The 17,573-nt window shown below is 39.2% G+C and overlaps 1 protein-coding gene across 1 annotated transcript in view; it reads left to right on the top strand.

The window, feature by feature from the left end:
- The window catches only part of LOC121960063 (netrin receptor UNC5D-like), a 296,895-nt gene that overhangs the window by 224,912 nt on the left and 54,410 nt on the right, over nt 1-17,573 (top strand). The window contains exons 6-7 of the mRNA XM_088070697.1: nt 8,911-9,054; nt 9,228-9,331. Coding sequence (XP_087926823.1) covers nt 8,911-9,054; nt 9,228-9,331 — 248 coding nt within the window. The remainder of the gene's footprint in view (nt 1-8,910; nt 9,055-9,227; nt 9,332-17,573) is intronic.

Genomic DNA, 17,573 nt, shown 5'->3' with positions numbered 1-17,573 from the left:
ACCATGATTTAATCAAGTTGAAAAGTTAATCCTTGTTGGTGCAATCCAGCCTCAGTGTCACCAAGCATTAGTGAAAGAAATGGAAGTGAATAGAATGAAGTGGCCCACAGTGTGAAGCTACTTGCGTATGCAAAACTGGCTCCTAATAAGCAGACACGCAGTTTTTGGATAAACATAAACAAGGCGACTGGGGGAATGACACAAATAAGGACTCGCAGCATTTTAATGGCTGAATTATCATGATTTTTTTATGCACGGAGTAATGCGTCCCTTTGGTTCTGGGATTAAGTATGACACACACAGCTGGGACCAGACTGAAGATGTTGCTGGGAGCATGTTCCGCTTGTCTAGCAGGGTTCGTCTGTGTCTGGCCCTCAGCCAGCCATCACAGCCCCCACATGCTGAGCTGCATGCCGCAGTGTCACATCACACAAACATTTCCCCAAAGCTGGGTTCACATCAGACAGACGCGCTCCTAAAGCTATACCCATCCACCTCAACCCACAGCCCACGCTGTGTCACCTGCTATGTACACAGCTGCCACACGCCGATCCCTAACACAAACAGAATTCTGCGAATCCCCCATCCGAAGCGGAGTATGGCGGAAGCATCCTGGACCGGGTTGAACTGAGCCGGACTAGACGAGCTTCACCGAGCTGCTTGGATCAGGAGCCACTTGTAGCTGGCACCGCCTGGATCCCTTAGGGCCTTTTCGTAGATGCAGCCAAGGCGAAACAATGGGCCAAAGCCGGGAGAAATCACACCACAGGCCCCGTGCCAGGCAGACCAAAAGAAAGACGGGGAAAGAAAGAGAGAACGACAGCAACGTGGGATGAGTGAGCATCAACATTGGTGTATCTCTTCCTGACTCCTTTGTGAAGGCTGCATTAGAGACATATTAAAGGACGTGATTAAAGGCAAAGCTGCTCCACCTTGAGGGCTGTTGTCGAGGCTTTCTGGTGCTCTGTCAAGAGCCACTGGCATGAGCCTGAAGGAAAAGGAGGCAAAAAAGGGAACAGGTGGCTGAGGACAGGCTCATGGAAGGAGCTGAATGGATGTTTGTATTCCTGAAGGCAGAGAAGTGACCGCATGTCATCGACATGACCAAGCAGTTATTGGATAATATCTGTGGCGCCGTGTCATTCCAGGCTACTTGGAAAAGGGACTCGGCTCTTTGATCTCTGCCTAATGTTCAGGAACCTTGGAGTCAGAGTGTCTTTCTGATTTCTCTCTTTGTTTATCTCGCCTTCAGCAGAAACACCATGGCCCTCACTCAAACAAACAATAGCCACCCTTCAGTGTGGGTGGCTATTTCATGCATTTGTGTTTGAATAAGTGCTTGCAAGCTGAAATTATTTTTTTTTATCAAAAATAAGGTTCTAAAATGAGTAGATTTCTCCGTTTATTTTTTTATGAGGTGAGTCTGCCATAACTGCGCAGGATTCAGATTACCTTCCTGCATGAGAGATCCACAGGAAACAATGCGGAAAGCTATTTTATTAATATCATTGTCATTGTTGAGTGTACATTAGGCTTGGGCAGTATACATTTTTTCATACCTTCATAACTTCTTTAAATTTCACCAGAGTACACAGTATATCACAATATGTCAGGAATAACAAGTAGGCTACTTACTTTTAGCTTTTCAGACTAATAAATACACAAGAGAAACCCACAAAATGTTAAGAAAGGTAATATTATCACAAATGTTTTCCCTTATTAAGCAGAAAAATACAACTGTGTCAACTTTCTCTCGGTCACAAAAGAGCAATGAGGCTTGTTAACTCATGAAACATTTCACACTTCATTCAAACTCAACAGCAACAAAATGAAACTTATCCAACTTGTTCAAATAATCCTTAATTCATAGAGTGATCTCTCTGCCATGCTTGCCGCTGGCTGTTTACAGTCCTGTAACCTCTCCCTCCACCAGCAGAGCCTGTTCCACCAGTAGAGACCGAAGACTGAGCTTTGGTGGTACATGCTGTGCTCTACATACAATGACTTTAATTTAAAAGGGAGCGCTTGTATTTATGACTGCATTGAAGGTATATACCTTCAAAATTTCTAAATATCCGGGTATACTTTAGCACCGTGATACTGCTGAAGCTTCCTACAGCCGTATCAGAGCTTGGAGTCACTGTTAATGCACACCACACATATTCCACTGTTGCTTACACATTAAACTTAAACATTCAACTTTTTCTGTGAAACAATCACAGGAGACACTACGTATTTATGAACGAGTTTGTTTACACCAGTTGCTCCTCTCTTGTATTTCAGACATAGTAGCTGCTCAGGGAGAGTTTACTGCATATTTATCTTGCTTTTACCACCAGTAACAGCCAGCATTGCCAAATCAACTAAGACTGAAAGGTCCAGTGTGCCTGATGTAGGGGAGTGGAATATGATATTCCTAACTGTGTTGTCATTTGTGTGCTATCTGCTGAAACTAAAAACTGTTGTGTTTTCCTTACCTTAGAAGTTTTTTTTGTTATCACACCATTAATTGTAATATGAAATGGGCTGATATAGAGTCACATTTTTCCCTTTGGTGCTCAGAAATGTTCTCACTGTGTGCCAGACTGAAAAAGAGCTTTTGGAGTGAATCTGCAGATCTGTAGCTCACTCCACCCTCGATGAGTCAGTTTCTTCTGCTTTCAGCCTAAAACATTGCATCAGGAGTAGCGCACTGTTGTTTATGCATTAGTTTCTTCTGTTTTCTTCATCATTAATAAAAATGAGGAGGTTTGATTGTGGAAAAAACATTGTGAATTAAGAGACAACATGCCTAAACCCATTCTCCATTCCCCTTAGTGCTTCAGGCTATTGTCACAATCCAGCAAGAAATTTGCCTGTCAGTAAGCACTTACTGAAGTTTAGAGGTTACATCAAAGACAGATGTGGCACGAGGTTACTTATTTTTAAGAATTTTCAAATTCTAAATTGACATTTTGATGACTCTCCACACAGATGCTATGTGGACCAAACCGGAAAACCGGCATGATCTGTTATTCCAAATTAAATGATTCTTTCTGAAGTCAAACTGAAGTGCCGTGCCTCCATGAAAGAATGTCACTATTAAGTCAGATTAAATATTGTTATTGAGCTAGAGAAGAGGATAACTGAACCAGAATCAGAGAAGCGCTGGACTGCATTAGAGAGGTGTAACACCAAGCTGTGTTTATGTCACAAAAATATGTCTTTTCAGTAGTAAGAAATAATTTAGATTGCTTAATTTCCTCTATTAAATTGTTTTTTCACAATCATTTACACTCCTAATACATGTATATATAGCTGCAAACAAAATATGCAAAACTATAAAAAGTGGAATTGTCCCTCCTGGCTCTATTACAGTCAAGATGGCGGCAAAATAACAAACATTTTTTTTGTTTGTATGTTTGGTTTTTAATCTCAAAATATAGTTAACTTTAGTGGAGCATTAGCATATCGTGTATGGAAATAATCAAAATCCTGTAGATGCTCTAGTTAAAAATAAGACCAAAATTTTCTATTGATATAAGTTTTTGAGCCACAGTGAAGGCAAAAATGTGGCCACAACAGAGTGAAAGGCTTGTTTTTAGCCTAGCCAATTGCCAGAAATGCCTTTTGCTCTATGCTTTTGCAGTGTGATTTTGTTGAGGACTTGCAGGCCCCAGCAGCTGGTTGAGAGTTAGCAGTTTAACACAGTACAAAACAGACAGGTTTTCAACAAGTATGAATCCTCAAGCACATGTGCACACAAAATATCAGGCTGATTGGTCCAGTAGTTTTGTGAGATCTGAGAGCTGCAGGCAGACAGATACACTCATCAGCTCGGATGGACTGCCAAATTAACGGAAACAACATTTACAAGTTACAGGACTGTTAACAGCTGGCCAGCAGGCAGAAAGACTGTGGGGAATAGGAAAAGTTTTTTACATTTTACCTGTTGAATTAAGGATTTGCTTCGACCACCTAGATTATGAGCAAGAATAACCAAGAGTGCAAGTTTAGTTTTGTTTCAGTTGAATTTGAATGAAACGTGTTTTATGATCAATTAAGCCTCTTCAGTCTTCCGTGACCAAGAGAAAGTTGATTTGGAAGATGTACAGTTGCATTTTGCTGTTTAATAAGAGAAATAACTGTGATATATTACTTTTCTTAACATTTTGAGATTTTCTATTTTGTATTTATTAGTCCGAGAATATGGCATAGGCATTAATTAAACATGGCATTAATTAAACAATAAAACATGATGTGGATTTTAACCCTGCTTTCAAAATTTTAAAAAAGGAAAGCTTAGGAAAGGGTCTGGTGGAAATATTAGCTGAAGAATGAATGTGATATTGACTAGAATCTGAAAAAATCTCTGTTATATGCTTTAAGTCAGCCACAGTGCTGTCAATATGTGATCTTGAGTGAAAATAAGGTTTTATCCTGCACTGTACAGCTAATATGGTTAAAACTGAGGAGAGTGTGTTGTGGATAAATCTGAAGAAAAAGCCTAAATTTGCCCTCTCACTGGAGTGCAATCTTGTGTTTTTATTTTCCTGTAGTTAAATGTGCCTCACTCTCACTTAATCAGGCATGTTGATTAAGTCTCTAATTTGAAGCGGTGGAAAGGAGGAGTAGATGGAGTGGGTGGGTGTGGGAACAAGTGTGTGTGTGTGTTGTACATAATATCAGTCAGTCATTGCAGAGGATTACAGTGTCTTCAGAGAACATTTCTGTTTTACATTACTTCATTAGGCTCCCTTTGATAACCTTTCATTTCATATTATTAGTTTTCATTTAATCCCAACCCCTGTCTAAGCTGCTGTTTGCAATGTACTGCATGAAGGAAGAAGCCTGTGGAGAGACAACTCCTCTACAAGTGTAGGGCTGCGTAATTAAGCAATAAGCCACGAGAGGCCGAGCTTTACAGTGATTTTTGAACAGCTGCTCTGAGATGTGTTGTTATGCACGACTTGTTAGACGCACTCAAAATCAGTCTAAAGTAAGATTTTTGTTGATTTACTACCTTTAAAAAAAAGGCTCTAAAATTTGTATATTTTAATCAGTTCATAACAATGAAAATTCATATAATTGTTATATCTAAAGATTACTTTGATACTGTTTATTGTCATTCTTTCAGCTATTCAAGATTACACTCTGTTATTACCTCTCCACATATTTTTTTATTGTTAGTGGTGGGGTCTGCCATCCTCATGCAGGATTCAAATTACCTGCCTACACATGATGGATCCCCAGAATGGAAGCATGTTATCTCATTAATATAAACTTCACTGTTTACTGTTCACTTTGCCACAGCTATATCAAAGCTTTGAGTTACTGCTAATGCAAACCAAACATGCTTCTGCTACCAGGACATCATACGTTTAGTCTGGAGCAATCACAGGAAATGCGATGTATTTGTCAATAAGGTTGGTAATCAAAAATCTACACAAACAAGACAACGCGAGTTTGTTTGGCTGCACTGTAAACAGAGACTTGCTCCTCTGATGTATTTTTGAGAAAGTAGCTGCTCAAGGAGAATACACTGCAGTATTTATCTGCATTTGGTGTTACCACCAGTAACCTCCGCTGTTGTCAAATCAACCAAGACTGAAAGGTCCACAGTATAGTGTTTAAAGGAATGTAATGGTATGTTTTCATTGGCTTATAATACCCTCAAACTAAGAATCGTGTTTGTGTTACCGTATAATGAACAATTTTATCTACATACAGAGTGGGTCCTCTTCCCCGGAGTTCACCATTATGTTTCTAAAGTAGCCCAAAACAGACAAACCAAGCCGTTCGCTTTCCATAGTCATCTTATTCCGCTGCTTTTGCAGTGCTTTAGGCATAATATACCAATGTAATAAGCCACCTTTTCCCATCTGTGTGATAAGCTGTTGGATTGCATCAGCTGAGAACATGTCCAGACAGAACTGTTCACAGTGTTATTATAGCTGTTATTATACGCCGGTGGACAGCTGGACTGCTCCTGCCTTGGCAGTATGATACTGAACAGGCAGGTTCAGATGAACAGTGTCAGGTTGAAACGCTGCCAGTAATGATGTAATATAAGGAGTAAGAAGGTCCCTATAGGGCAAGCAGTGGATGGACCCCCCAGGTTTTCATGCGGTAGTCCGGTGTTCACTTCCTCTCTGAATGTGATAAGGTTTTTTCTACACCTTACCATGTACCCTTTTGCCTAAACCTAACCATCCATGCCAGCATGTGTATTTGTTGATGATCCAGTATTGGTTGTCATATCCTTTTGTTGATTAATTATAACCACATGCAGCATCACCCCACTATGTGTGTGTTGACATCACCGTAGCACCATCCCAGAGCGTCAACAGCAGACACAGGGATACCTAGACCGTAATATGTACATGCGGAATTCCACTGCAAAGCGTCAACATGTGACGACTTGGGATGATAACGTGTTGGGCAAACCAGACACTGGCTTTAGGTAGTACCATTTGCATTTTTGTGTTAGACACCGTAGTTCTTCTGTATGCTTGGCACATGAGAGAAGTTTCGTTTGGTTGCAATCTGTAACCTCATCACTAGATATCACTAAATCCTTCACCCTAGACCTTTCTTGTGAATTCTAACTTTAACTTACCCTACTTTAGCCATTAAATATTATTGGATAATAATTTTTTTTTTGCTTCAGTGTAGTTATGTAACTCTTACTCAGGGTTCTACATTTGTACCAACAATTTTGCTGAGGAGAAATGTGGACAAATCCTGAGTTTTACTCTATAGCACAAAAACAAAACACATCTGGCTGTTATCTATGAATGCAGTTAAGTTCATGCCTGCTCATATATGCCATTTAATCAGCACCACCTCCAACCCAGTATCCGCCCATAGGCTCTAATTCCACTTTTCTTTGAGGGGGGTGTGTATTTGTTACTGTCACTCCCCCATGCCCCCTCTATGCATTTTTAATTGCACACTGCGTTTAGAGATGGGGATGGCACCTAACATTATCTGTTCATAACTCTGTATTCATATATTAATAAATCTATTCAAGTTGGTTGACTGAGGTCTCAGGACATCACATATGTTGGTTGAAAGCTGCAATTTCCTAGATGCCCAATAAAGCCTCACTATTATTCGTTAATGGTCCGAGCCTGTCATCTTTTGTTCATAGTCGGGCATAATTGAAATAGCAGGCTTTTAAATTCCCATCAGTTGTCTCCGGAAATGTTTGCCTCACGCCTAGCTCATTATGGGCTGCATCCCAGACAATATACAGATATTAACGAAGGACCTGTGTGACATTAAGTCAAAGTTCTGTTGCAGAAATAGATTATTTGATTGTCACAGAAAGTATTGGTGTTCAGATGAAGCATTTAATTGTATTGTTTTGCTTCTCTTTTCTACCTTAAATTATAGCCCCTTCAAAGAAAATAATGAGTGCTCACGCTCTCCCTTAAAACAATAACAGGCTGATGTGTTCCTCCTCTCAGTTGAAGCCTCCGCTGGAAAGCATTTAGTGTCACTTGTGTATAAAAGGATTATGTTTTGCAGAAACTATAAAAGAGAATATGAGGGCTCAATACTAATGTTTTGCATTGCTTGCTATCTGTTTGCCAGAACTGAAGTTTTAATAAGGGTTTAAAAAAAAAAAGAAAGAAATGGTATAGATACCAGTATTCATTATCTCTTTAATTTGAAGTGGATAAGTTCATCTTAACCTTTACTAAGAAAAAGGCAATGCTATTTTTTTTTATTATTTATTATTTTTTGCATATTTTTTATTTCCATAGGGCTGTGATACCATATTTTTTTAAATATAGGCCTCTACCAAACGATTGAGATGTCCCTTCTTTAAATTTGCAAAACAGTAGAAAATTTAAAACTGCACCTGCACTGTTATAATTCTTATGTTAGTATACATGCATATTTCCATTTGTTTCAGTAATAGTATTATTTTCACGTCATTATTCTAGAAAATTTACCATTGCAGTCAAAACATCTTAGAAATGTTGAAAATTCATTCTGATATTTTTTGTCATCTGATTTTTTAAATGCGTTCGTGTCCCGCTGTATCATTCTGCACCCCCCCATCTCAATTCACATCACTTCTTTTTTTCCTCAGCAGCAGTTTGTGAGCGGGTTGGATAAATGATCTGTCAGTCTGTTCAGAGACGATCAGACCAGAATGACAGATGAGAGGAGCAGCTGCTTTGAATGCATGTGAACTACAGACCCAGCAGAATAAACAGTTATGTTCCACTTTCAATGTGCCTGACGTCCTACTGCTCCATCTGTGCCCAGAGTATGCTATGCACTCCGAAAGTGTGGTGCAGTGACTAAATGAACAGTATATATTGCAGCTCCTAAAATAAAAACTCAATTTGTGGTGGCAGAGATTTTAATAGTGGGAGACTGCCACAAATAAAATAATATGTGTGAAACCCATTATATAATAGATAACATTAAATGTATAGTTTAACAACAATGAATGATCTGAAAGGTTTTTTTTCTTATTTTGTAGTAAACAGTCACTTTAAAGCTTAGAGACACTACCTTTACCATAGGTCGTCAAATCAAACATTTGGCAGTAAAAATGTCCATTCAGACCTCTGAAGACACAATGACACAATGACATCTAGTGGATTTTCTCTTTTTAAGCATAGCATACCTAAACTTAAGTGTAGAGATGGCTCAGTCATTTTTCATTAAGATATAGTGTTTCAAAATGTGCTAACAATGTACAACCAGAACTTGTACAGTAGAAAAAAAAATCCCTGAAATTGATTTGAGTAGCGTTCTCTCCCTCTCTTCCTCCTGGCAAATCTGTTTACTGCTGATAATCTTATCATATTCAGATTTCCCTCATCAACATGTCCCTGCTAATCTGCATCTCTCTTATTGATCACCCTTGTGATATAATGAAAGCTAATCAAGCAATCTTGTCTGCAGGGCTGAAGATCCGCGAGGTGATGATCAACGTGTCCCGTCAGCAGGTGGAGGACTTCCACGGCCCAGAGGATTACTGGTGTCTGTGCGTCGCCTGGAGTCACCTGGGAACCTCCAAGAGCCGCAAGGCAACTGTCCGCATTGCCTGTAAGCAACATGTCACTTTGCACACTGACCTTACTGTCTGCGAAAAGGTTATTCCTCAGACTGGTAGCATGATGTATTCCATGTTCATATATGTAAGCGGAAAAAGGTCACACATGTAGAAATTCCCTTCCTGTAGTTTTTCTTTAATGCACATTGTTTATTCTCTCCCATAGACCTGAGGAAGAACTTTGAGCAGGACCCCCAAGGCACCGAGGTGCCTCTGAACGGCATGATTGTGTTGCACTGTCGTCCCCCAGAGGGTGTGCCCGTGGCTGAGGTGAGGGCTCCTTGCACTTCAAACAATGAACATTTTCTCCTGTGTTGCCTGGAGAGGAGCAGTCATCCGTCTGCTTTCCTTGCAGTGTAACTCTATATTCATGATACGTTGTTTTGCCACACACACACAAACACACACACACACAAACACACACACACACACACTCACACACACACAGAAACACGTGCATTTTTCCTTCAGTTTAGTAGAAGCCAGAGTTGCAGCTGATGAGCTGAAGCTGCCGTTTGTTTAGTTTCTGAGGCTCGCTCTGTTCAAGGCGGAGAGATCATTCATACACAGGGAGTAATATCTATCCATGTGCAATCGCTATGTTCTCGGGTAAAAGGATGTACAGCTATAACTTATTTAGATGTCATGTATTCATTTCACTCTCGCTATCATTCCCCCTCCTCAGAGTGTTTGTGTGTGTGTGTGTGTGTGTGTGTGTGTGTGTGTGTGTGTGTCAGAGAGAGAGAGAGCCTGCCGTTGCCATTTTAATTTTTACTATGAATATGAAATGAGGCTCTTGCGGACAGTCCTGTTGAGTGGTGTGTGTTGTGCTGCTCTCTGATGTTGTGCGCCTTCATGTGAAGGCTCAGCAGGCAGATGTGTCAGTATCAAAGCCTGTGTGCCCAGGCATCTGAAGCTTTGCATTTACTTAAAGGCGCAGTCCACGATCCGTACGTAAACAGAGTGGCAGCACCACCTGCACACACAAAGCACAAGACTAAAACCCTGCGTTTACTTCCAAAAATGACAGACAGGTCTTTACATGTACTGGCTGACAAGTTATTAATGTTTTATGATGCTAATACTAAAAGCTTTGTTTACGTCAATGACCTCTGTAAACAGCAGGAAGACAGGTATGTTTATATTTATTGTATTTATTGACGTCATCTATAAGTCAAACCTTTTAATTGCATTCAGAACTGTTTGATTCAGGCAGTGACCCTTTTTCAGGAGTTTGGCTCTTTTCCAGCACGTAGATTATGCACCAATGAGGTTAAAGAGCTGACTTTTACTCTAGAGCCTCAGTAATTGATAGCAGGAAACATCTACATCATGTTTTAATCATAGATTCATGCATGGAATACAAACATTTTCACTACTGTAAAAAACACACATTTTGCTTTATAGCTTGTTCATCTTACCTATTAACTTTTTTTGCAGAATCCATACCGATTTAAGATTTGATGTCTCAAGAACTTTAATATGAAGTGTAATTTTTTTACTTTTCATTAGTAAGTTATTTCAGCCCGTTCTCACTTTGAACTTGTCAAATACGTACGCTGTCAGTACTTTGGCGTACGAGTGTGATGCCAAAAGCCACTTTCTGTGTCCAAGCAGAATACGGCTGGATGGCGTCAGAGGAGAAGACAGAACCTGTGGTGTTGTTATTGTACACCGGCAAAAAGCCAGCCAGCACCGACTGATCCACATGCAACACGCACTGGTGGCTTCACTTGAGAATGCGGCCAGATAGAACCGGTCACATGTGCATAAATAGCTGAAGGACAGCGCCAGGTAATAACGCTGGTAAAAGCAGGCACACTCGGCCACCGCAAGTCCCTAGAGCACGTCTTATGGACCAGTATATCTGGGTATTTTATCGTATTTTATACTCGGAAAAAGACTTTAGTTTTTTTTGGGTTTTTTTTGCTTCATGCGCCAATGAGCAGCTCTCAAAGGAATGAACAGGGCCTGGACTCCATGTCTGTATTCAGACTTCCTATAATGCATCCATGTGCTAGATAGTGAGATGTTGAAGTTTAGGGAACTCTGACTAATCATAGCAGACTGGGCTTTTTCGGGAGGGGGCTTAAAGAGACAAGTGCTTAAAAAGCATCTCAGACAATGAATGTGGGGTGAATACAGATGTTCCAGCACAGTTTCACACAGTATGGGGAAAAAACGTTTTTTGTTTTTTTTAAAATATTAAAGTATGTAAATACGTGTAGAAGAGAGTAGAAAAACCCGAAATATAAGTATGAACCTGAAAATAAGCACAATAGGTCTTCTTTCTATTCCAGCTCAAGGTGTGTAAATGTACACCTGAAGGATAAAGCCCACACATTTTCTCCAGCTGGCTGCATTATTGGTTTTGTATTTTTGTATAAATAAAACATTGATCACAAGACAAAAGTGTATTTGAGCTTTAAGACTCCTTAAAGATGACCACGGAGTCCTTCCACAGCGCACATAGTGCATGTAAGAGTGGGTTTATGCATTTTGTGTGTGTATGTGTGTGCGGTGTGATGAATGATTCAGCTCTCACAAATGGAGCATCGGTGTACCACGAGTCTCCCCCATGCATTGTGGTCATCAAATAGGCAACGCCTCATGCATTCATTAATGTGGCTCTGGCTAACAAAGAGAATGGTTATAGTAAATAATGCAGGGACAGATCCAGCTCCCTCCAGTATGACTTGCATCGGGAAACAAACTCCTCACATCAAGAGTTGGGAATGTGACTGTACTTCTCTTTTCATGACTTAAGGCATTGCTGAGAGGTTAAAGCCTTTTTTTTGTAACCAGCTCTGTGAAATTTGGCTCAGAGTGAAGCTGTAGCTACAGTTTGAGTTGAAGGAATTGAGGTCATGGTGCAGTGTGTTCTGTTGAACCCTGTGTGTATTCCAAGCCATATTTATTTTGGTCATGACATTTATTTGAATGTTTCATATTCAGGCAATTTTCAACGGATCCTGATGGAAATTAATACTTTAACAGTTGAGATAATTGCTGAGTTGACCTGATGCAAATGAAATGAGTTCCAACTTTGCATGCTGTTTTAAGACATAAACGCTGTACAGCCGACTTTACAGCTTGAAATCCCCTTATGTCGCCGCTCTCTTCATGTTCTCAGAGGCAACACTAACAGCGAGAGAGAGGAAAGAACTTTATCCGCATCTCGCTGTAACTAAGCCACCCGGGAGTTTACTGGGCTGCTGTGTAGGATGTTAATGAAAATCAGAGAATGCCATATTATCTGTCCCAGCAGTGATAGAGGCAATAATCTGTGTGCGCTCTAAGTCCGACCACAGAGAACGTACCATCGTAAAACAGCTTAAGTCCGCCTCAGTTTATTGGTGACAAGAGTCAAGATGGCCAAATCTTTTCACTTGGCTCCACTTTTTATAGACAGGGAGCACTTTCGAATACAGATTATATACACTGTGATGTTAAAGTTATTACATCATTGGTTCTGTTTAGGGCATGATAATCACATAATCATTTTTCTTAAAGCTGCACTGAAATTAAAATCCCCTTTCGCTTAGAAGTCAATATACACTCGATAAAGCTCAGTGTTATTTTTTGACTTGTGTACTTATTTTGTCAAAATTTTAAAAAAGAGGCTGGTCCTTCGAGGTCACAACATGACCTACTGTGACACAGAGGTCATTTTTCATAACAACAACTGGACATATGAAAGACCAGTGTGGGATATGTGGGGGCTGCCAGGCATTTAAAATAACATTAACAATGAAGACACACTGAGTGGAAATCAGTGTTAAAGTTAGTATGCCAGGCTTCTTTCAGCATGGACGCCAAGCCAAGCTTAGCTGACGAGGTTCCACTTTCTGAGTGGAGTGCATGGCCTCCTCCAAAGAACAACAGATCCCTCCAAATGTTGAATGATGTACAGGGAAGGGCTGTCCCAGATACTTGCTAACACTGACAAAAAGGGGAAAGAGCCCGTCTGGTATCAACATTGCAACTGCTGTCTTGGAAAACACCCACCCAGAGGCCTGAAGCCTAGACACAGTTTCAAAAAATCTGTCAAAAAACAGTTTCATTCTCAATTGTAAAATGTTAAATATGCATAAGAGCTTGTATAGCTAAATCAAAATCCCCAAAGCATAAAGATCATGGCCATAATGATGACGGCATAATTAATGTAGCTCTAAGAAAACAACTAGGGCACCGTCAGGAAACATAACTGTCAGTGAAAATTACACTTTTTCATTTACTACACTTTACTATTCAGATCTTATAGCCTCACAAAGTGATGCTACACATCTCAAGCCTAGTTGTTACTATGGAATATTATTTTAAAAAATACCTGCAAATGACTGATAAAGCGCAGTAGCTGAAAGCCCAACCTGTTTTTGTGGGTAAAACTTCCAAACCTCATAAAAGCACATTAAAAAAACACATGTAGGTGTTGTAAATAGCAACTGAAGCATGGCTCTGGAACAACATGGCCTATTTTCAGGCCTCAGATTTATGTGATTTAGGAGATATTTGTCACAACGAGGAAAATTATTATTCTATTTAGTCTGACTGTTGGAGAAAACCGACAAACATCTATTATACAGCTTACTTAAAACGACATCCAAGCAAAATTGCTGTTGAGTGTTGCCAGCTCTGAACGAGTGAAGTGAAAACTGTGGCTGCCGTTATGAGGGTAAAAGTTTACTGGTAGAGAGTGAGGGAAAAAAAAGGCCTCCAATAACTTTCTAAAAAAAACTGTTTTACAATCATTAGCCTCGCATTAACCGCCCAAGTATTCTATACCAAGTGTAATTAATCATCAAGCCTCTCATCCAAAGTCATTTGAAGTACTTAAAATGTAATTATTCAGTGATGAACATAACATTTCCAGAGACGGTGCGGAGATAAACCAAGGACACAACAAGGGTTTTAGCCACCCCCGTCTCTGGAATATGCTGCTGTCAGATTCAGAGGGCTCATTTGTTTAATGTGATTTCATGAAAGTCATTGTTGCATTGAGAAAAGGCCATACATGACTGAGGGAGAGGGGTGCAGGAAGTGAGAGGAGGACGGGCGCTTGTTAATGAAACTCAACCGTAATTGAATCAGATGGAACAAAATCTTCTGCAATGCTTTGTAATCGTCTTTGCGTCGCTTTGGCTTCCAGTTGAAATGATTGTAAATGTAGGTCATTACATTTGCTTTCAGAATAACTGAGTATTTAGTCCAGATGCAGGAGGAATTGGAATGACTTGAGCTGACTTGTTTTGGGTGTCAAGTTTGAGATGATACCTATGTGCACATATTGCTGCGGGCCTTTTTTTGCTCTCTCATCTCGACCTCTTCAAACAGCTTGAAGCTATCAGAAAAATGATACTCCGTAGAGTGCACGGACTCCCTGCTGACCATTTGAAGCTGCTTTCAATATATCATGACTTTATGTCATTTGCTCTCTCTCCTCTGGCTGGAAATTGCCCGTTACTAAGTGCTGGAATGTAACTAAGTAAATTTACTCAAGTACTGTACTTAAGTTTGAATTGAGGTACTTATACTGTACTCAAGTATTTTCTTTTAATGCCACTTTATACTTCTACTCCAGTATTTTACTTTTGACTTCACTATTTTATCTGACATTTATCTGACAGATTTAATTACTTTACAAATTAAGAGAGATTTTATAAGAGTTTATAAAATATGATATCTTGTTATTAATTAAACTACAAGTTTCTACAAGTACAGCTGCAACAATTAGTTGATTAATCAATGTGTCGATTCAAAGAAAATTAACTGGCAACTTCTTTTTGTAAACATCCACATCTTTCTATTTTTAATTAAGCTATTTTTTTAGTTCTAAGGGGTGTTTTTGATGACTTTTGATGACTCTAATTTGTTTTTTTATTTTTTTTATTTTACATGTTTTTAAATTTTTTTATAAATTTGACTTTTCTGGGATATTCTTATCTTCTTCTTATCCTTTAATATAATTTTGCTTTCTGGGGAGGTGGGTCCTATTTGTTTTAACAAATTTTTAGTTTTTTTGGAATTCTTTTTTTTGATTTGGTTTGTTTTGTTAGATTTTTCTGCACTGTACTTTTACTTGTAAAGCTTTTACATACTTATCTACTTTTACTTAAGTACCATCAATGCTGGACTTTTAAGTCTAACAGAGTATTTTCATAGGACGGTATTAGTACTTTTAGGACAAGGACCTGAATACTTCATCCACTCATTCTAAACATTCTAAACAGTGCAGATCAGTTTCCATTAGCTTTGCTTTAAATTAGCTGCTGTTTAATGGTCAACACGGTGACCTTGACACCGCGTCGCCCTCGCCTCTAGCAGACCGCCGTAAGGCCCGCTCAGCTGGGTTAGGTGTGGTGTAGTTCAACACCGGTTGCTGCTATCTAAGTGGAACAAATTTGCCAATTAAGCAAATCCGTTTCCTGTCCTCCCCAGGCACTGGCTTATCAGGCTCATTTGAGTCTGTCCTGTCCCTGCCTTCTCATCAGCATGTGCATCTCTCTATCTCTTTACCCCGAAGGGGAGACTCTAGGACCGACACAGAATGCAAATCGCACTCTGGGTTTCAACGCCTCCTACTGTGAACACTGGAAAACAGTAAAGGAGGGGCAGAGTGAGAGAGATGAATCAAAGAAAAAACATGAGACAGAGAAACCAAGCAGTACAAGATGATTATTTTAATTTACTTTAGCGTAAGAATTCCCAGTGATAAGGGCCCCGGCAATTGAACACTCACCACCAAAGAGAGTTCACATATATTCTACTGCTACGATCACAGAGAGAATACAGGGACAATTATGTGGTCAGTTACACTGAAGAAGACAACAACTGAGGCTCATTTCCACCTCTAGATACTTTGACTTCACTTTTACAAATGTCTTTATAGTTTCATGATCAAATGGTTGAATTCAACTAAATAAAATGCCTCAATTACAATACTTAATGTCAATTTTAGGTACTTGTATTCTACTTTATTATTTATATTTTATGCTACCCTATATTTCTACTCCACTACCTTTCAAAGGGACATCTTGTACCCTTCTACATTTTTTTACCACCTTGACTTGTACATTGCAGATTCAGATTATTAATATAAATCAACTAATAAATTCTAATGTATAGTTTTAGATTAAACCATCTGTCAATATATTCAGTGCAGGGTTTAAGTCTTGAACTCTTTGAAAGTTTATGAATTTGAGGTGAAAAAAAAAATAGTCATAATTATTATGGGTGTAACAGTTCACAAATTTCACAGTTCGGTTTGATACAGTCAAGTGGTGTCACTGATCAGTAGGTTTACGATACAGCAAAAACAGAGAAATACCAGGGATGATTTTTATTTTTTTATTTCCTGTTATTTGAATTCATTTATTTATTAAAAGTAGCATGATAAAGTATGATCTCTTTTACTTTGAAGATTGATGGAGCTATACCTGAGTGTCCCATATGCTGGGGTGTCTTATTAGCAGCACATAAAACAGTAGCAGCTCCTTATAACATATTAAATGTAGTATTGTAGTTATAAACAAATACAAATAAAAGAAACAATTGTTTCTGAAATGTCAGAGAAAATTCCTCTTTTTTTAATGTATAAAAATTAACATCAAATTTTTTTATTTTATTTTTTATTTTTTTGTACAAAGCAGGAATTATGGTTTGGCTGGAAAAGTTTCAGTCTGAGTCTGAGTTAAGCAAAATCAGTTCTTTCTTAGCACAATATACATTTTAAAATGCAATGAATACTGAGCTGAAAGCCTCATATCGAACACTTCAATACAAATATGTGTATTCTTATACCTGTAATAAATAGTCAGGGGTCAGTCAAAGTGCTTGAATTTATTTATTTTGGGAAAGAATGGAAATTTTTTGTCTTTATCGCTCAACTTCCACAATATATTGTTTTGCTGTGCTGAGTTACAGAAGGCAAAAGACCACAAAGTCTGCCATCACTGGCCCTGTTTATACCAGGTAATAACATGCTTCTTGGGTGATCCAGTCACAAGTGGACAGCTCTTATCCTGGCATTAGAATGCGTCTCCACATGCGTCTCGAGTGACCACTTGAGGTTGGGTCCCAATTCTCCACTCTAGATGCAAATTAACATTCAGTTTGCAAAGACCAAATGCTCTATTGTTTTTCACTGGTGGGAATGCAATACAGACAGGGTCTATTCCTTATCCTATTCCAGGCAAAGATGTTCAACACACCTGTAATATATCTCTATGTGCTTTTTGAAATTTTCAGACATTGTGGACAAAGCCATATTATGCAATTTGAGAAATAACTGGATGTGAGAAAAAAAGGAGGAATGAGGGGAGAGGTAACACTTTCAACTCTGCTGTGATAGCCACTGCGCATCAGTGCAGCAGGTTTTCCTTCACTGTGGCTCAGGACACATGAGATTGCTTAAACAATTTGGCTATATCCCACCCAGACCAACTCAAAAAGACCAAATCTCAACATTCATCAAGAACGTATTTAATGCATTCACACCTGTGCCTCCAGCTGT

Source organism: Plectropomus leopardus, chromosome 20, assembly GCF_026936395.1.
Source record: "Plectropomus leopardus strain MGB_pleo_1.0 chromosome 20, ASM2693639v1, whole genome shotgun sequence".
NCBI classification, from domain to species: domain Eukaryota; kingdom Metazoa; phylum Chordata; class Actinopteri; order Perciformes; family Serranidae; genus Plectropomus; species Plectropomus leopardus.
This window is presented reverse-complemented; position numbering and strand designations above follow the sequence as displayed.